This window comes from Contarinia nasturtii, unplaced genomic scaffold, assembly GCF_009176525.2.
Source record: "Contarinia nasturtii isolate CC-2019 unplaced genomic scaffold, AAFC_CNas_1.1 Cnas_scaffold_4311, whole genome shotgun sequence".
Taxonomy (NCBI): Eukaryota; Metazoa; Arthropoda; class Insecta; order Diptera; family Cecidomyiidae; genus Contarinia; species Contarinia nasturtii.
The window spans coordinates 903,090-923,185 of NW_022201606.1; the positions used below are offsets into that span (position 1 = coordinate 903,090).

At 33.7% G+C, this 20,096-nt stretch overlaps 6 protein-coding genes across 7 annotated transcripts; 2 read left to right on the top strand and 4 right to left on the bottom strand.

The window, feature by feature from the left end:
- Positions 1-166: 166 nt before the first annotated feature.
- LOC116350769 (facilitated trehalose transporter Tret1-like) lies at positions 167-2,433 on the bottom strand. The gene is made up of 6 exons (XM_031782692.1): positions 2,318-2,433; positions 1,897-2,006; positions 1,615-1,817; positions 1,408-1,524; positions 557-1,339; positions 167-496 (listed from the first exon to the last, which is right to left on the bottom strand). The coding sequence occupies exons 1-6, from the start codon at positions 2,332-2,334 to the stop codon at positions 203-205; spliced, it is 1,524 nt and encodes a 507-aa protein (XP_031638552.1). The 5' UTR covers positions 2,335-2,433; the 3' UTR covers positions 167-202.
- A 2,243-nt stretch (positions 2,434-4,676) lies between these two features.
- On the bottom strand, positions 4,677-7,067 carry LOC116350915. The gene is made up of 3 exons (XM_031782912.1): positions 5,967-7,067; positions 5,266-5,901; positions 4,677-5,112 (listed from the first exon to the last, which is right to left on the bottom strand). Exons 1-3 carry the CDS (start codon positions 7,065-7,067, stop codon positions 5,005-5,007), a joined length of 1,845 nt encoding a protein of 614 aa, XP_031638772.1. The 3' UTR covers positions 4,677-5,004.
- Positions 7,068-7,200: 133 nt separating this feature from the next.
- Positions 7,201-8,588, bottom strand: LOC116350772 (regulator of microtubule dynamics protein 1-like). Of its 2 annotated transcripts, none has more exons than XM_031782697.1 (5): positions 8,496-8,588; positions 8,177-8,350; positions 7,791-8,071; positions 7,467-7,721; positions 7,201-7,373 (listed from the first exon to the last, which is right to left on the bottom strand). In XM_031782697.1, exons 1-5 carry the CDS (start codon positions 8,550-8,552, stop codon positions 7,316-7,318), a joined length of 825 nt encoding a protein of 274 aa, XP_031638557.1. In that variant the 5' UTR covers positions 8,553-8,588; the 3' UTR covers positions 7,201-7,315. The 2 variants fall into 2 exon arrangements, with proteins under 2 accessions (XP_031638557.1, XP_031638558.1); XM_031782698.1 differs by having other exon boundaries at positions 8,465-8,560.
- Positions 8,589-8,930: 342 nt separating this feature from the next.
- On the bottom strand, positions 8,931-10,971 carry LOC116350765 (golgin-84). Its single transcript, XM_031782687.1, has 2 exons — positions 9,566-10,971; positions 8,931-9,496 (listed from the first exon to the last, which is right to left on the bottom strand). Exons 1-2 carry the CDS (start codon positions 10,843-10,845, stop codon positions 9,004-9,006), a joined length of 1,773 nt encoding a protein of 590 aa, XP_031638547.1. The 5' UTR covers positions 10,846-10,971; the 3' UTR covers positions 8,931-9,003.
- A 793-nt stretch (positions 10,972-11,764) lies between these two features.
- On the top strand, positions 11,765-13,799 carry LOC116350768. The gene is made up of 2 exons (XM_031782690.1): positions 11,765-11,854; positions 11,974-13,799. The coding sequence occupies exons 1-2, from the start codon at positions 11,780-11,782 to the stop codon at positions 13,477-13,479; spliced, it is 1,581 nt and encodes a 526-aa protein (XP_031638550.1). The 5' UTR covers positions 11,765-11,779; the 3' UTR covers positions 13,480-13,799.
- A 2,086-nt stretch (positions 13,800-15,885) lies between these two features.
- LOC116350762 (exocyst complex component 4) lies at positions 15,886-20,001 on the top strand. Its single transcript, XM_031782679.1, has 10 exons — positions 15,886-16,053; positions 16,232-16,569; positions 16,645-17,437; positions 17,772-17,896; positions 17,963-18,399; positions 18,484-18,682; positions 18,760-19,009; positions 19,081-19,443; positions 19,523-19,729; positions 19,799-20,001. Exons 1-10 carry the CDS (start codon positions 15,994-15,996, stop codon positions 19,973-19,975), a joined length of 2,949 nt encoding a protein of 982 aa, XP_031638539.1. The 5' UTR covers positions 15,886-15,993; the 3' UTR covers positions 19,976-20,001.
- Positions 20,002-20,096: the final 95 nt, after the last annotated feature.

The following is a 20,096-nucleotide window of genomic DNA, read 5'->3' on the forward strand; positions in this document are numbered from 1 at the left end:
GTACCATTTTTCAAAGGACTTCTGACGAAATATGAGCCTCAACCGTTCAATGAGTCAAGAATTACGACAATTGAACCTCCAGTTATTCTCTTTGATTGATTGTGAGAAAAATTTTAATTCCACAATTCAATGCATTGACAGAAAATATTTCAGAAAAACTATACAATTATGAAATGTGGGAAAATATCGTTGTTATTTATTCTTATATGTTAGTATTGGTCTCATTACATTTTTCATCATGTTGGTTGGGTCGCTTAGTCTTACTTGCAGTGAAAAATTCTTGGATATGTTCCAGTGTTTTATTCTCTGTTTCGGGTAAAATAAAGAATAAAGTCACACACCCCAACACAGATACAGCTGAATAAATCCAAAATGTCCCGTTCAGTGTGAACATAGAGGTCAATGAAATGTATGTTTTATTCGAGACAAATCCAACCAAATAACCGATCGCACTCGATATACCAGCTGCCACATTACGGACATCCAATGGATAGATCTAAAAATATATAGAACTTTTTGAGTATCAGAATGCTATTTCCAATTCTTATTTTCACACCTCTCCGATTAACATCCATGGAAACAATTTTGCACCACTATGACCAAGCATCGTGCCGAGTAATAATAATATAAATGGTAGCCAACGATAAATGTCATTCGTTTCAACATGTTCACTAAGATATGATAGCATCGACAATCCAAAAAAGCATAAGCCACATCCAATGAACGAGGCGAATACCAGAGGTCTTTTTCCTGTTGATCGTATAAATACTGTACCAATTAAGCAACCAATTACTTGTGCGGCCCCAAGGAAAATGGTGGCATAATATTCGTCGATTGGAACACGATAAAATATCAAAATATCGAAAGCATACGTTTGAAGTGGCGTTATTCCGGAAAAGTGTTGAAATATAAAACTGACAAATATTAAACTGAATGGCAAAATGAAACCGCGTTTCATAAATCGTTCCAGTGTATTTCTCCACGTTTTAACGGGACGATTTTTTTTATCAGCTCGGAGCTTTTCAACTGCGCGAATAACTCCTTGAAATTCGGTTTCGACTGCTTTAAACGATACCCACCCTCGTAACCACTGCAACGACTTTTGAGATTCTTGAATACGATTTTTCTGATATAACCAAAGTGGACTTTCAGGCACTAAAAATACAGCATTAAATGCAACGAAAGGAGCAATAGCCGAAATTGCAGCCACCGTTCGCCAATGCAGCATTGAACCCATGATAAATTGTAAGCACACACCACCCAATACAACACCTGTTCCGAACGCTGTTAACATGCCACGATATTGAGGTTCTACCGTGTCGGCGATGTAAATTAACAACTACACAAAAAAAGATAAAAAATCATATCACATTTAATAGCCAATTTTTATTAATGTAATAAACCAACCGGCGCCTCTAATAGCCCACCACTCATTCCAGATAATCCAAGTGCAAAATAAATGTGTGTAATATTTTTTGAAAAGTAAAATATTGCCCATGCAGCCATCATCGGAAAATTCAAAAGCTACCGAAAATAATTACACAATAAAAATAATTAAAACGAACTTCACTCATTCCAAAGCCAAATTCAAAACGTTTGAAACTCCATGCACACCTGCATCATTCTACGTTTTCCAAGTGCGTCCATTAGTAAGCCCGATGTTAAACTACCCAATGGAACACACAACAAATTGATGGAACCAATCCAACTTTTCTCTTCGTTAGTTAGCAAAAATTCTGGTTCTGCCGTCGAATTATCCCTTTTACTTTCCAAACCAGGCAATAAAATAGTTGGATAACCTAAAATGAACCCCCATCCTTTTGTCCCATGGGCACGAAGAAAAAAACCAATTTCAAAATACAACACAATTTTCAAGCAACACATTTTCACATTTACCCAATAAAATCAAATTCTTTACACCGACCACACAAAATTGAGGCAGTGCACGACGGAAATCACTAACTTCGCCTTTAATTTGAGTATTAGAATTTGGCGATGAATTCATACTGTTCAGTATGTATAAAAAATACATTAAAAAAATGTCAAAAATGAAAAACCAAATAAAGATAAACAGATATTGCACTTTTTTTGAATATATCGTATATATGGTGTAGCGTTGTATTGCCTACAATTTTAAAATTTTAAAATTGTAGGCAATACAACGCTACATCATATATTCAAAAAACTCAGCAATACAAAATTTTCACATTTATATCGTATATACATTTACGTCGCAATCGATATATTGAAAAAATATCCAATATCTGGACGGTAACAATTATGTATGATAAAAACACCCAGAATCAGTTGCATTTACCCGTAGTTTTGTGGCATTTTAAAATGCTACGTATATTTGATACATTAAATTTATGTTCCCTAGTTTATTTGAAAATACGAGATTTTGATAAGAAACAACCGTTCACAATCAAGTCTTCAAAGGAAAGATTGGGAACCACTTGGTCGATGCCATGTTTAAAAAAAAAAATACAAAACACTTTTATGTGATGATATAAACACATATTATCTGAGAGAACGTGATAGGTATGGAAAATTGTAAGCAAGAATTATATTGGACAATTAAAATTAGGTTCAGTAACAATCCGACGGTCATGACCGGATATCGCCCGAGTATGGGTTTAATAATTATGTACCTTGCGTACCTTCCAGCTTAGTGCATTTTTGTATGGGAATTGGAATTTTATTTTGAAGTTGATTTCCTTCTCTGGCGATGAACACTTCAAAGACTTCAGTGCTAAAATGAGAAAAAAAGGGAGGAAGAGTACATAATTAGTACATAGTTAATTCCTACGCTTTAAATTGTTGGAAATTATAAAAAAGAAAATCCTCTTTATTTGAAAAATGGTGCCCATGGGCCATGGCTGGGTTTCACATAATTGCGAGTATATTTAGAATCTGATTTCATGGGTGAAGAAAACATTATTATTACACCCATACTCGGGCGATATCCGGTCATGATCGTCGGATTGTTACTGAACCTTGAAATTATAGTCGTATATACAGTGCCAAGCTACTTGGTAGTAACGCTTAATGTATATATGAACTGTGCTGATGTCGTTTGTAAAATGTATTGAGAAAGTAATATGATTTATCTTAAAATACAGCTTTCTTCAGATTTTTATACAAATTCTTAAAAAAAACACATTTCGAAATAAAATCATTTTTCCGATCGAATTTTCCATAAAGAAATGATAATTTTCATCGATCTGAATAAAATTTTAAAGTGAACACATTTACTGAAAACAATTATTAGGCTTCATAATACATAGATAATTATTTTACTGTTTTGATTGCCCTTTCTACTTTTATTAGGTATTAATTAATTTATTCAGCACAAATGTTCAAATACGCGGTAATAAACAAATCTTTGCAGATAAAATTGGAGTTATTACTTGATAACGATTTTTATTTTGATGATTTTCAAAAAATTCCTTGTATAATTAGATTAACATGCTTGCTTATGTATATAATAAACACACTTCTAAACGGTGTTTTATTTCGAATGAATTTTACTAAATCAAATACAATCAATTACAGTTACATTTCTCCATTTGTTTGAAAACCATGAACTAATCTTGATATATCATATCCAGATTAATTTTTTGTTATAGATTTTTTTTTTACTTTTTAATTTAGTTGGCCTGTAATACAGTATATCAACTAATAGAACAATATTTGATAAACATTTTCTGAACAAACTGTGAAATTTCAGTGGAAAATCTAAATAAGTACTTTTTTAGCTTAAAATGACTGCCAACCTTTTTCACCATGAGTATGTGAAGTTTGAAGTGACTCTGTTCAAAATTCGGACATTTTCTCAATAAAACTTTACATTGTTTCACAAAAAAATCGAACTTTTGTACTGGAAGTACCTCAAATTTTTTGTCAATCCACGCTGATGTGTAATGAATTATGAACAACACCATTTGGGCGTAGGTTTTAATTACATTAATGAATTGATAATTTTTTTTTTCCTTATTACATGTGTTAATGATAATAATAATCGTATGAAGTGATGATAACAACAGTCAGTATATCTTACGCTAAAAGTCAAAACTTGTCGTAAACGGTATGCAAGAAGCATCGAAGGTCACATTTCATTGAATCTATTTCAGCAGATCTATATTTAGTAGATAAAGTGGAATTGATGATGATAACACGCCGAGAATCATCCTCTTCCTCAACTTACTCAAACGTAAACTTACTAGATCATAGAACAACTAAGCAATAGAGTTATAAATACTCATCTACATTATATGGTCTGCCCTTCTTTCTTATTTGTCTTTTTTTGTTTGAGTGCGATTTATAATATTTTGAATGGTTTCACCGTTTGCATCAAATGATTACGTTGTCAAAATAGGGAGGAGACACAAACGATTAAACCATGATTCCAATATATGAACACTAATCCTACTATTCCACCAATCCGTCATTTCATTCACTTTGTTGAAAACTTATTTATCGACACTGGAGTATGACATTTTGTTATTGATAATTCAAATTATTTTTTTTCTATTGTTTTGTAAATTTGTATTCGACTTTAAAACTGAAATATATTTCAAAAAAGAACAAATTACTATCTCCAAACAAGTTCAATGCTTTGATCAAATTCTGTACTATCGATTACAAAAACATTGAATCTAACCCATTTTCGCTATTCCATACATGGGATTAGTGAATCCATGTGAATCCAGTTACTGAATTGTCTATTCCACTTTAATTTCTCGAATTTTTACACTAAAAGTCTAATCCTATTCTACGTGTCTACCCCCTAGTATTCGTCACGTATGTTGAAAGATTAACAAACTGGTGATTTCTGGTCATGTTGACTTCTTTTTAGTGTATATGTTTACACACAAAGCAGAATGCAGAGAAAACCGTTTAAATTGCGTTGTATTAATTAAAGTTTCAATGAAATTTGAATTCACTCATTCACATTTTTGTCAAAGGTTCCATTGAATACATTTTCTGCAAGTAGAAAAATATCTATTCTTTTTTAATGTATTTAATAATCATAAGAATCCTTCTGAGAGCCGTTGATGGTGTAAGGTTCTTGAATTTTCGCTCAACGGTTTCAAAGTCAGCAATTTCCACCTATAAATTAAAGTAAATAATAGATTTATTCGATTATCATTAATTCGATCAATAAACCAATTTTACGAAAATTTCAATTTTTTTTTCTTTTTTTTTTTGAATCGAAAATCTCTTTCATCATTTATATGACATGCGTTTAGTTCAATAATTTACCTCATCGCATGGGTCTTCTTCGAATGACAAGTTATTCAAGAATCTTTCGGCAAATGCGACTAAACCGCACCAACTGCGAAAATTAATTGTCGAATGATCTTTATCATTAATTTCGGTTAATTTGATAATTTGTTGAATTTTTTCCAGCATTTGTTCCACCGGACCACAGTAGCCAAGTACATTTGTAAAAGCGTCGATGAGATCGTTGAATGACATAACACATTCCCTATACACATTTGGCTGAATAGATTTTTCATTTGTTGTTTGGCTTGGAGTGGCTCGTTCCAGTTCATTTTCATCTTCATTTTCATTGTCATCCATATCTTGTTGGTCGTTCATTTTGCATATGTATTTATTGAATACAAAACGATACAAATTCTTTCGATGGTCCGATATCCAAACATATTGGCTCAAATACTCAAAAGCAGTTAGTGTCGTGAGTTTTTGTGTGTTAATTGGTAGACTAAAACGAGTAGCCGATCTCATGAACTGTCGCGGCATTATCAGCCATTTGTCATTGTTTACAGAATTTTCAACGCCAAATTTATTTTCATTGAATTCATGTAAAGCAGCATTGCTATTGTTGAATTGGTCCATTGGAATTGTTTGGAAAGCCTCTTTCAATGCGGTATTCATCTGTGAATAAAATAAAATGATCAACAATATTTCGGGGCTATCAACTTGAAGTCACTAATGCTTACAAATTTCTCAAATGCACTTTCAACAATGTCAATATCAAGACCGCGTCGTAAAATTTTCAGAGCGTCTTCAGTAATGAAGTTTGAGCGAAGGTATTTACAGTTGCGTGTCCGTTCTGTAGTTGAATCTTGTGTTGAGCCCTTAACGATTGTATCTTTAATTGGTATCGATGGTCGTGCACTTGCATTTGGTGAGTCCGGGCCAAGTGTTGTAATCTGTGTTTCCGGTTCTTTGTCGATGCGAAATGTGTTGCCGTCTTTATGTTTTTTCTTTTTCTTGCCACGCCGTCGAAACCCCTCAACTTCGTCTTCAATATTCGTTCGATCGTTAATGCATACAACATTATTTGGAACGGGTGGTTCGTCTTTTTGCATTTGTAATGCATTTCGTTCGGCTGATTTTTTGCGTGCCTCTTGTTCACATAGTCGCATATTCTTTGGCTGTTGTGATTGTTGATCGATTTTCATCACTGATTTTGCCGTCAAATTCACCGAATCGGCTTGAATTGATATTTCGGATGCATTACAATAAACAATTGTTTCTTGGCTGTGACTTCGACGCAAATCTAACACCAGTTGCTTTCGCTCGTTGGCGCATGTGTTCACTGGGTCTGGTGTATGGCATCGTCTACGATGAAATAAATACGATGTCTGACTTACACGTGTTCGATTACTGATAATTGTCGGCGTTGGCGTTGGGGTCAATGGACGCGAATCCGAATCGGCATAATGAAAATAATCGTCAGACAATTTTCGTGTATCGTCGGTTGTTTGAGCAGCCGTTATATTGATCAATTCACAGCTAACATCACCACAACAATGATCTAGTATTGGACTTAAATGCCCTTTGCAATCACGTTCTTTCACCTGTTTTACCACATCTTTTATCTCGTTGGGCCCAGGATGATTGCATAAAATCGAACAATTCCGTGAATATGGATTGAATAGGCTGGCAAATGGTCGCAATGAATATTGTATGGGTTTTGTACATTGCAATAAATTTAAATCACGCTTGGAATTCTTTCGTAATTTTGTATTTAATTTACGATGTTTTCGAGGACTCAGCAATAAACCGGTTCGACTGATCGGATTACCTTGACTCATTTTTCAAAATGAAAATTATACACTATTAATTCAAAGTTAAATGTTCAAACGAAAAACAAAGGTGAAAGGAATTACGTCTCTGGGATACTTTATTGACTGAATTATTTTATGGTTGCTATGGTGACTTCCAAAATGACTTTTTTTGTTTATTAAAATTAAACAATTTTATTTTGCTAAGGAACACACAATTATTATGTCATATTTAAAAATTATACATTCAATTTTATGTCTACATTAACAATACATAATTATAATTTTTTCAGTAGAGCTGTTGCTTCTTCCTTGCACTTTTTGTCATCATCGTTCCTGCAATGAAACAAATTGAAAATTATTATCGAATTCATATAAAAATCGAATTTCAAATTTTCTACAAAAAATAAATTCCCAAAATATACTTACGATACTTGAACGTTGGCAGCCCTTTCAAGAAATTGCTTGGCTTCTTCATAATTTTTCAAATTGTAGTAGCATTGACCGATGTATAGTAAATTCAATGAACAGAAATTTGGTTTCTTCTCTTCAGCTTTGAGGAAATATTCAAGTGCTTCTTCGTAGGTGCCAGTGGGTGGTGTTGCAAAAATGGCTGAAACAATTTTTCGCTGATACCACGACATGTCGGCCAATCCGAATGCAAAATTGCCCAACAAATGCCAGCTGATTTTTAAATTTATTTATGATTTGTTACTATCATTACCATTCTCAACATAGTTACTGTTATTTTACCTAGTTGGATCCTCCGGGTTCAATTCGACAGCTCTTTCCATATGTTTTTTAACATTTCCCAATTGAGAAATGCGCGCTTTAATGCCATCCAATTCATTTTTGGCATCCAATAAGATTGCGTACCATTTCTGAACATCAACATTTCTCTCATCGAGCTCCAATGATTTGACTATCAAATCGTATCCCTCGCGAACGCTCTCTTCTTTTTTCGCTTTATTCGTTCTGGATAATTTGAATAAAGCACGTGCTTCTCGCCACAAAACATTTGCATCCGATTGATTCTATAATAGATTTATGGGTTTTAGATGGGCCAGTTGAAAAAATGTTAATTTCTTATTTATCTCATTTTCAATTCAAAGAACAGTCATTTGAAAGGCAAATTGTACCGGATATTTTTTTAGTAGATCAATCGCATCTTGATACTGATTTTCGTCAAATAATTGATCGGCATTTTGTAGCAAATGTTTTATTTCAGTTTCCTGGGCCATTTTCAACTTTGAGCCACCAAAAAACGCTAATGACCAACAAATTTTACGATTCATCGATTCTTGCGCAGCGCTCTGAAAATTGAAATAAATTGAAAACAATGGCATTAAATTAAGTTCGATGGCAAAAAAAATGATTGGATGGTTGAAGACACCGTTGAATGTAACTATTTTTATTTTATTATTGACCAATTTTTTTTCAAAGAAAAGAAATCATTACTTCAATGATTGAACCTTGACAGTCGACACGAAAGTAACAACAATCGATCCATCGCATAGAACGTCAGTTAAACACTAAAGGTCTTTGTCGTTCTTTTATTTGATATTATGTATTTAAATGGAGTGCAAGCAGCGCCATACACATTGAAATGCGAATTTCAAAGAAAGAAGAAAACCATTGACCAACAGATGGAGTTTAGTGTGTAAATTCAACTTTTATTGTAATTTATTATGTGTAAATAAAGAAAAGAATTTTTTGTAATAATTGGAATATGAATAATATTGAAAATATTGCAATGTATAAAATTCAGACAATAAATTGAACTAACTGGTCAGTTGAGCTGAAAGTACGTTAGCTAGCTAAATGAACTAAAACAATAGAAGTTATTGTTATAATGAACAATCACTTCTATTAAAACAAGAAAAGTGATTCATCATTAAAACAATAACGTCTATTGTTTTCGCTCAACTGACCAGTTAATTCAATATATTGTCTGATAAAATTCGTATTAATTTGTTTGACTGGGTGTCGAGCTTAGCAAAACAAACATAACCCATAAATGTAAAACAGCCACATAAACAATAGTCATTGTACGAACTAATGGATAACGACGTAAGAATACACCCAATCGAACCCCGGCCGCATCCAAAGATGAATACGCTCGTTTCATACGTCTCGCAACGCGCGTATCAAATGGATTTTCTCGCATAAAATTTGGCACTTGAGATTTTGCATCGTCTGTATCATTTACATTTATGATTTGCGGCAGTCGTTGGTGTCTCAATAGTGTCATAGTTTCACGATGTTGACTCTCCAATTTCTCCAATTGAATTCGAATCGCATTCCGTTCGGCGGTTACCTGTTCAAGTGAATTTTGTTTTTGTACAAGCGACTGCGTTAGGGAATAGACACGATCATCAGTACTATTTAGTCCAGTTGGCATTGCTGATGTATTTTGCTGTTTAGATAATTTGGTGCGTAATCCAATTAGCTCGTTTTCTCTGCGAAAAAAGTAATAATTTTAATAAAAAAAAAAAAAGGCTGAGCGTAGGGAAAAACTACTACTATACTTTTCATGCAATTTGGTTGACGTTAAAGTTTGTTGTCTCTTCAGTTCATCACGAACAACCTTCAGTTCTTTTGCCTGTGTACGCATCGTCTCCTCCATTTGGCTGTATTTCAATTTTTCCTGTTTCAGTGCATTTGATAACGACTTCTCACTGTCACTCGATCGCAATTCAATTTCCTGTAATTTGCATTCAAGCGTGCTAATTATTTGTTTATTCGCATTCAATTGATTGCGCAACATATTATTTTCCTCAAAAAATGCATCACGCTCCTGTTTCATTGCGGTCAATTCGATTTGTTTGCATTGCACATCAATATCCATATCATCATTTGTATCACTTTTTTTGTGCATGGACTTTAGTTCGGCAATTAGTTCATCTTTCATTTGCAATGTGTGCTGTGCTCTTGATCGGTATTGCTGTAATTCAAAGACTGCTTGTTCGGTTTCAGTTTTGGCCATTGCAAGTTTCTCATTCATTTCCATGGTGGCTTCATGCATTTTGGCCACACTCACTTCGAGTTGCGAAATTGTCTTGGTGTAACCGTTATTTGCCTCTTCAAATTCATCCATTTTTCGCTGTAGACTTTCGTTATCAGTCGACAATTGATCACATGTGGCCGTTAATTCAGATACTAAATCCTCCTTTTGTGCAATAATCAATTGATTTTTTAGTTCGATAATTTCGGATTTCATTTGATCACGTTCCGCTTTCAATTGGGCGAGAATAATTCGGGATGCCATCATTTCATTTTTTTCTTCAATTGAGCCGTGCATTGAACTAGAAGATGTAGACGTGTGCATTATATCGACATTTGTGGTCGATGTGTCAGCGGAATGTTTGGCAATTGGGTATTCGATAACTGTTTGAATTCCTTCAGTGCGTGAACTGCATGAGCTTCGACGTGAAGAATTCGATGCGTTTGATTTTGGTAGATTTAATTTGGTGCCATCGTCTCCATTAACAATATTGTTCAGTTTTGTTCCATTTTTAATCGATTCGTCATTGTCTTGGGTCGCTCGGTCGACCGGAGTGTATAAAGTTTTTTTCGGAGATTTCGGTAGTTTTAATGCATTTGACGTAATACTTCGTATAGCTGGCGAACCATTTGTTATTCTATTTTTCCTAATGATATCTCCATCGACAATATCGTCGCCTGTTTTCACTTCAATCAATTGATCACGGTCGTTTGAATCATTTTTCAAAACACTGGCCGCATTTTGATCAATCTTATTGAGAATGTTTTCAGCCTTTCCCGCTAAGTCAGTGAACCATGATGACATTTTTTTTACTCAAAAATTTAAACACTACAATATAGAGAAAATGAAAATCCATGCAAAAACACAAAAACTAATCGACAATTGTGTCAAACTCTTCTTCTTTTCCTTTGTTGGGTCTATAATGTTTGTTATTTGTTTTGCATTAGAAAATAAGCTTGACGTTTGAGTGTTGTCGTTGCCTCTATATGTCATTCAAATATAAATTCCGTATTAAGAACGCCATCTAGAGTCTCAATGGTAAACGACTAAAGCCGCACGTTTATCTTTGCAATCTATTTAAATCTATGCCAAAAAAGTTGCCAACGATATAATCCATAACAATCAGAAATATGAACAGTTGATTTGGCGTATCACGAATCAACCCGATACTCGATATCGAAACAATAAGTTACCAAAGTTTTCAAATGCCACAGCAATTTACCACATTTAAACAAACCATGTAGATCTTTTAACAAGACCAAAGTTCGTATAGGTCTGAAAAACAAATTGAAATAGTCTCACCAAGCACTTTTCATCCGAAAACGATTTGAAGTTCATTTGGCTCCATTGTAATTCCTTCACATAGAAGATAGGCATACAGAGAATATACTTTTGTACTGCAATAAAACTATGTACCTTAATAAAAGGTTTTATTGAAAGAAAATATAAGCCGATGCTCATATGAAGTTGAGCTTACGTATCTCACTTTAAAAAATGGTAATTTTGGTATTCTTGAGAAGTAATGCACAGTCAATTTTTTTTAATGCAGGTAAAAAATAACTTGACGACAATATTACTCTCCAATACCATTCAATACGGTTTCAAGTGTCAATGTGAAAACATCCTAAATTATCTTAAGGATTTGTTTATAGTTTATTTAATATCATCGTTTTTTTCAAATAAAAGAGTGTTTCATTGAGATAAAATTCGTTTGTAAATCGATTCAGAAAATATAAAAATGAGTCGAATTCTTTCTGCACGTGTATACGAACCGAGGTCAAATGTAATTTGCATGTATCCGATGCCACCATCCGTACGTTAGATATTTTATAATGTCATTTTATGTTATTAAAACTAAAAAAATTACGTTAAATTCGTTATTGATAAAAAAATTCGTACTATATAAAGAGTGTTTGACTTTATGAATTTCAGTTTTCGGCGGATCAATACGATTGCTTAAAACAACTGGGAAAGCCTCGATTTATTGGATTTGAATCTCTATTTGCGTACGTTGAATTCGAAAAAGAAGACGAATCCATCGTAAAACAACTAATATCCAAAGGTGGAATGTACATTCAAGACAAGGAAATTCGAGTCTTAGGATATATACCTAAACTCAGAAGTTGGGACATTTTGAATTACTTTGAACTATTATTACAACCCCCCGATCAGGATTCACCGAAAAATATTTTGAATGCGCTAAATGATGATTGTTTACGTGAAATAATGAAAAAATTACACTTTACCACGCTAAATTCGATTGTGAATGTTTGTTTACGTTTTGATCGTGTTGGCATGGAGGCATTCTCAAACAAATATCTTCACAAAAAAATCGATATTTTTGATTTGGAATATAATCGCCGCCCCACAATGGCACAAATCGAACATTTTCTCATCAAATTTGGTTCAAGAATTTCATCATTATCAATATTAAACAGTCCATCTATTGCAAGTCATAACGAGGCGGAAAGAGTTAGTCTATTTGAAATGTTTTGCCGATACTGCAAGAATCTGAATAGCTTGGAACTCAGTTTGCTCTACATAAGTAATGAAACATTGTACGAAAATCGGCCAATATTTGAAAAATTAAAGAATCTACGCTTGTATTTTGCTCCCTCAGCTATTTTGGATATAATATCTGTTTGTTCTAAATTGGAAACTTTAGAGATACACACTTTTGAAGAAATAGATTATGATGACGTCTTCAAAATGAAATTATCTGTTATGCCACCAAAAATCGGATTACCGAAATTAGTTGAAGCTCGTATCATACCGTATAGATCAAATAATCACTCAATTGATGCAGCGATAAATAGATTCATTGAACTAAATACGAAATTGAAAGTATTAGAAATTCCGGGATGTTTTAACTTGGATATAAATGTTTTAAGTGAACTCAGTGAACTAAAAGAATTGAAAATAAATGACTCGATTCAAATGCAACCAACTTTATTAAGAACACTAAGCTCGACAAACGTTCAAACGGAGAATCTTGAACTAGATTTGACATACGAAAATTTCACTTCTGAATCACTGAATATCCTCGCAAATATAACGAATCTTACAGGACTCACAATCCGACTTCATCGTAGATTAACAATCGATAGTTTTATCCGTTTGCTACAAAAGCTGCCGAAGATGAAAACGCTTTACATTAAATTTGAAAAAGGAGACTATAAATACTTTATCGAAAATAAAACATTTTTACAACACACAAAATATTTATCGAAATTAACACTCGAATATAATCATGTACACAGACGTTCATTTCAAAAATTCCCAATCGATGAAGTACATTACAATGAATTTTTAGAATTGGTTAAAAATCGAAATAACGGCATAAAACTAACGATGAATTTCATATTCCGAGATGGGTTCCAAGCAATTCATATTTTAAACATGGCCCCAGATCTATTAACTATTGAACAGCGATTTTAAACTTGAGAATTATAAATAAACAAATCACACGCACTTTTTATTTTTGCGTATGAAAATAAAGCAATAAGAAATGAACGAAAAAAAAAAATCATACGCCCGTTCTAATCAAACCTCCCACCATTTTTCCCGATTAACCACAATTTATCTGATAACAAATAATTTGAATCGATTATATTTTCAAAATTCAATTACATTCTCCCTGAAAAAAGAAAATAATCGAAACTCAGTTCTTAAACGAATAAGATTTCATTTAATTGATTCACGTTTATCGTACAAAAAATTGAATTTTAACCAGTTTTAATAAGCAATTTGTTGAAAAAGAAGAGCAAATAAATCGAATTAATATTAATAAACAGTCATGACTAAATATGAATTGGCGGCTATTTATTGCGCAACTATTGAATCTGTAAAATGGCATCAAAATTGACGCCGTGACAAAAATAAATAAAGTTTACTTTCAAAATGGATTCTTTTCCCAAATGTCTAAAATTTTCTCTCTATTATCCACTTGGGATATTGATTATGGTCAGTATATTGATTTTATCGAAAATAGCAGTAACAAATTTACATTTGCTTTAAACTGTGGAAATATTTTTCTATTCAAAAATAGCTTGACTAAAAGTTGTAGTACTCATTAAGATTATATCGCTACTACTTACATACAATCATAACAATCCAAGTCATTAGATGAGTTTCCGTTAGCTACACGTACAAAATGACGAGGAAACCATTCATGGTGTTTCCTAATGATTTATCGTTGCAAGTGATTACCATTTGAATTGCAGAATGATGCATTGATGTGTCTAACATGGTAACAGGTAGAAATTTGCAAAAAAGAAAAAATCAGCCTTAAAAAATAAGAATAAAAATAGGTCGTAGGTGTTTTAAATGCTTAAAAATCATGATTTTTATTTTTTTTTTAAATTCGTTTCATCTGTTGTCTTCAAACATGTTCAAAACTTTATAAAAAAATATTATGTATCGTTTTGTGTGTTTTCATTTGATCTTGTGCCATAATACAGACAATTATCTGCGTAGCACATTATGTATATCAGAACAAAATCACACTCGTGAAACATTTTGAAATGGTTTCAACATTTTGAGCGATCTTAAATTAAAGAAAAAACCAAATACTTTTCTTACAAACATCACCGTTTCATTTTAACTTGAAAATTTAAATACAACCACGTAATAGTTCTACATATATAATTGGTTCAACCTGCTGCATGGTTTCTCTCAAATTGGCCAATTAATATTGACATACACATTGGTTTACGGAACAATTTTCTTTGATAAATTGAATTCATGCTTATCCAAACGACGATAAGCTTAAAACGTGAAAAAAAATAATGGCTCTGATGTTGATACGGAGCCAATTGATGCTTGTGCTAACATTTCTCACTAACAATTTTCCCTTACACATAATTTACAATAAATATTTATTAATGTAATTAAAACATCCCACAAAAGGTAAAAAAAATATGTCTTTAAGGAGTTACTCGGGCAGAATGTGTTCGTTTCGTATAGCAAATTGTAATAAACATAACAATAAATAAAATAATGTCTTAAATTAAAAAACGAAGTAATTTTGATGGTACAAATTAAACTCTCGAATTGTTGTTTACTCTTAAAATTTTAGTTAAAAATGCGACAATTGTGCAATTTTGATGGAATATTCATCGAGACTTTACATGTTAATGATGATCTGTACTTGTTCTGCTCATTCAGGTCGCTGCAAGATAATCTAATTTTGTTGATGAAATCGTATGTGAAGCCTTCGGGTTCTTTTTCGTTAAAATGAGTATTACATTTTTCTACATTTTGCATGGAAAAGTACATGGAATGTGAAAAAACACTATTAAAAATTATTTTTTGACGCAAGATATATTTTTGATTGCTATAGAATAAAAACAGCGTATGAAAAGGTTGCATTTCAAAGCGAAACACCGTCATACAAAATACAGCAAAAAATGTATGTAAAAACAACCTATGGTGTGCGACCGTATCATACGCTGTATTTATTCTAGAGAATTCTTTTTTCTTTTTTATTTAAAATCTAAATACTGGAAATTTACGATACTGGAAATGAGTATAATATTTTTTTTTATCTTCGAAATGTTACTTTTTCGGTTTTGCGCAGTGATGCACGCTTTTAGAGTCTTGAAAAACTTCTAATAATGCACTGAAATAGAGTACATTGATGATAATGAAATTATATTCAAAAATTACAACAGAATTCTCGGTAAAAAACAAATGCCCAAAATGCTCTCACAAAACTTTAACGTTAGCAGCCCTTTCAATAAATCGCTTGATTGCAGCGCCATACATACGTCAAAACTCAAAATAATCTATTCACTATATAAACGAAGCATCTACAGATGACGTCAATTTTCAGTGAAATGTCAAAGCAATTGCAATGTATCAAGCAGATTAGAGAAATTTGTGGTTGTTTTGTTTCAATAAAATAAATAATTGTATTGTATAAAAAAGGGAAGAGAGTGTATTTTAGCTTAGATGTCTTCTCCTCCAGCACCAAGAAAGCCTCCTCGTGGCGTAAAATACGGCAAAGATGCGGTAAGTATTATGAAAATATCCAAAGATGGAAAATAGAATCAGGTGCATTTTGATTGCTCCATAAAATAAACGATTGCTGATAAAGTATAAAAGTGGGAGGATTGTTATCACTGCAAATGAATAATCTTTGCCAATTAATTTGTCGGTGCCGAATAATTCTTTATTTTTTGTTACACAGAGTGGAAGCGGTCTGTTGGTTGCTGTAATTAAAACTCTGGATGCAAGTGAAACAAATGAGGAGCGACAGCAAGAGAAGCTAAAGATTGAGAAAGAGTTCAAAAAGACCGACATCATATTGAATAATTTGGTTGCAAAGCATGCTGGTGATTTAACTCAAGTGATGCAATTATTCGGTCAAGTATCAACGTCGATAACAACGTCACGCGCCAAAATTCGTACAGTCAAGGAGAATCTAATGACATGCAAACAATTATTACGATGTCGTCGCGAGGAAATTCAAAAATTGTACAAAGATACAATGCAACAGAAGTATTCATTGGAGATGTTAGAACAAATGTAAGTTCAGTTTTTGTGGTGAGACACCATCATCTGCATAATTTGTCATTTAACATTTTGCTTGTGAATTTTCAGTGATGAATTACGTAAGGTGCCTTCAAAAGTGCAATCATACACAAATAAACGTCATTATTTGCATGCGACACAGGTGCTTGTCAAAGCGATTGATTTGAGCAATGGTCGACTGCGCGATGTGGAGGGTTTGAGTGATTTGCGCACAGATCTGAAGAATCGATCGAATCAATTGTATTTGAAAATGATTGATGAACTGAAACGCCATTTATATCAATTGTCAACAGCTGAAACGCTTTCGAATTTTCAACGTCAAGCTTCGTCTATAAGAAGAAGCGATAATAATTTGGTGTCACCATTTCAACGTAATGTTATGCGAAGATCCACTGAACGTGCCGAAGCGAATGCCAAAATTCGTAAGGCACTGTTAGAAATGGCGCAAGGCTTCGATGTGGAAAAAACGGAAGTCATTGATAATTCCGAATTACTCGATACGGATCTTAGTCGAAGCTATTTCATTGGCATAATTGTCGAATGCTTTGCCCTTTTGCGGAAAATACCCGAATCGCTAGAAGCACTTCGAACACAAATTCAAACCGAGCTATTGGCAATTGTCACTCGAACAACACAACATTTATTTGCAATTCTTGCTGCCGAAGGAAGCTTAAATCAACAACCGCTCGATGATCAAACACATCCATTGCTTGAACTGCTCGGTTTGGTGCACAAACAGTTCAAATTGGTCGCAAATGCTCACACACTACTATTGAAAAATTATCTCAATGTGACGCAACGTCATGGTGTCGTCGTTAAACCGTATGATATTGCTGATTATTGGGGACAAGCCCAAGCGGTCGTAAGTATTTCCAGTGACCGGTTCGCGCATATTTTTATGCCTGATAGCTATGCTAAGCATAGCGGAGACGCAAGCCGCAACGCACCCGTCGCCATTCGATTCGAGCTATATTGTATGCGCACGGTCGTCTGCATAAACGAACATGTGTATTGTTCATATAGAGTGAACGGCGATGCGTCGGTTGCGTTTGCGGCTATGCTTGGCATATCTATGCTACCTAGCGTATTTAGGCAAGCATAGAAATATGCGCGAACCGGTCACTGAGTATTTCACGGTCTCAACCGAAATGACCACATTGGTTTGGATTCATATTTTCGTATTTCTGCTTTTTCAGATGCAATTACTTCTGACCGATTATTTAGATATTCAAAATGTAACGGCGGACGATCGATCAAATTCCACTTTTGCCGACCAAACAAATAATATTAATTCATATTTCAATCGTCGTAAAATCAATTCGTGAGTACCATTTCGATATTTCTTTAGTATTTTCAATCAATCGTATAAATTCCAATGAATTTTCAGGCGGAAAACACTTTTCAAATTTGATAAAACGTCACAATTGGTGCACGATGGCCCGAGAGAACATCGACGCAACGCTTCAGACATGTCGAATGACGAAATCTTGAACGCAATGAGTGAAGATCGAAATAAAGGCACAAAGACACTAGTGTGCCAACCAGATCCAGCGCTCATTCGCAAGATCTATTTGCCATTGCTGAGCTATACGCAAGAAATTGAAGAGACGATCAAATCGAAACCATTCAATGCATTCAATGACTTTTTAAACACTCACATAAAAGAGATATTTCTAGCAAAAGGCCATAATCGTAATTTACAATTAACAATTGATTCGTTGGCAAAGAACCACGATGCATGGCGTGCAATAATTTCACCAGAAGAAATGAAAAGCATGGGTTTAACCAGGCCACTGTTGCAGAGCACAGTATTAGTCGAACAAAGTAAATTGAATTGAACGAATTAATCCATGCATTTCAATTATTATTATATTCAATTTTCCTAACTTTTTCTATTCTTTTCAAAAGAAATTACGGAAACAAAGAGCCTCATACAAGATTTGCCAAAATATTCGGATGATTTATTGAAAACGGTTTGTTCGTTGCTGAAAATGTACCGTGAAACATGTCAGGCTGCATATCGAGGAATTGTCCAACCAGAAACAGAAGATAAGCGAATTTATAGTGTTGCCTGGCTGAAAGATGAGGATATATCTCGGTTTTTAAAGTAAATATTTTAACCCATATTTCTGACCCATCAACAGATAAAATATTAACATTACGAAAATTTTGAACAATTTTTAGGACACTTCCAAATTGGACCGATTTAAAATCGTCACGTTCAAAAGTAATGTCAAATGCCGACAAAAAATTGATAAAAGCCACGAATTTGTATATGACATCTGAAGAAGAAAGTCCAACGCAGGTGCAACAACGAAATATTCGTGAAGCCGAAATGTTAACAAGTAATTTGGGCGAGAGTTTTATTTCGCACCAAGAAATTCTCTCGGACATAAGCGTTTTGAAAGAGTTGGCCATTCTGCAAGAGAGCATGGTATAACAAAATCTTTTACAAATAAATTTTATTCAAAAAACTCTCTAATATAGTTCCAATGAAATGAATAGGAATGGTTCTCGCATCGAATAACTGAATTTGCCAATGATTTGCGGAAGCCAATCACCAATCGAGTGTGTACGGAATCAAATAATGACATTGATACTTCCATTACTATTAAAGATGGATCAATAAAGGTGCTAACGAATTTGGCACTGGAATTTGATGATTTGGCCAATACTTGTTTATTGGTGTTGCATTTAGAAGTGCGCGTGCAATGCTTTCATTACTTGAAAAGCAATGAAAAGAATACAAAATTCAGCAAATTGGCAAACGATTCACTCGAACCCGACAGCAAAGTATTGAAACTCACAAAGGTTCTGTCTGATATGGATGAAGCACTAAATTCAACTTTACATCCACGAAAGACAAAGGTATATTCAATTCATGATTTTCCTAAGTCTCGTTTTACGTCCTCAAGTATACTAATTCAATAAAATTCGTTGTGTTTAGTATATTTTCGAAGGTTTAGCACATTTGGCCGCTCGAATTTTGATAATGGCTTCAAATGCTATGGAAACAATTGATCAAGCAAGTGTTCAACGAATGTGCCGGAATGCGATTGCTCTGCAACAAACACTGAGTAGCATAACAGCCACGCGAGAAATTGCTCTCGATAATGCCAGAAATTTCTATGAAATGCTTTACATGGATCCAGAGGTTCGTATCCCAAAAGAGTACATCCAAAGAGTGTTACATGAAATCTGAATGATTTTCTTCAATTTGCAGGAAATTTTAGCGAATATATTACAAAAGGGTGCCCAGTTCACTGAGATGCAGTACTTGAATGCATTGCAAATGTCGTGCAAGGCAAAGGGTATCAATGACTCCAATACACTAGCCACATATCAAAATCAGCTCTCTGACATACTTGGTACAAAGCCTTCGCTTGGCGTCACTGTCTAAATAAAATACAAATACTTATCTGTCTATTCGAAAATGTTCATCAATTTTATATTGTTTGGAAGTTGTTCTCCTTTTTTTGAGTGAATGAAAAATCGTTATCTGTTGATCAAGAAATACATAG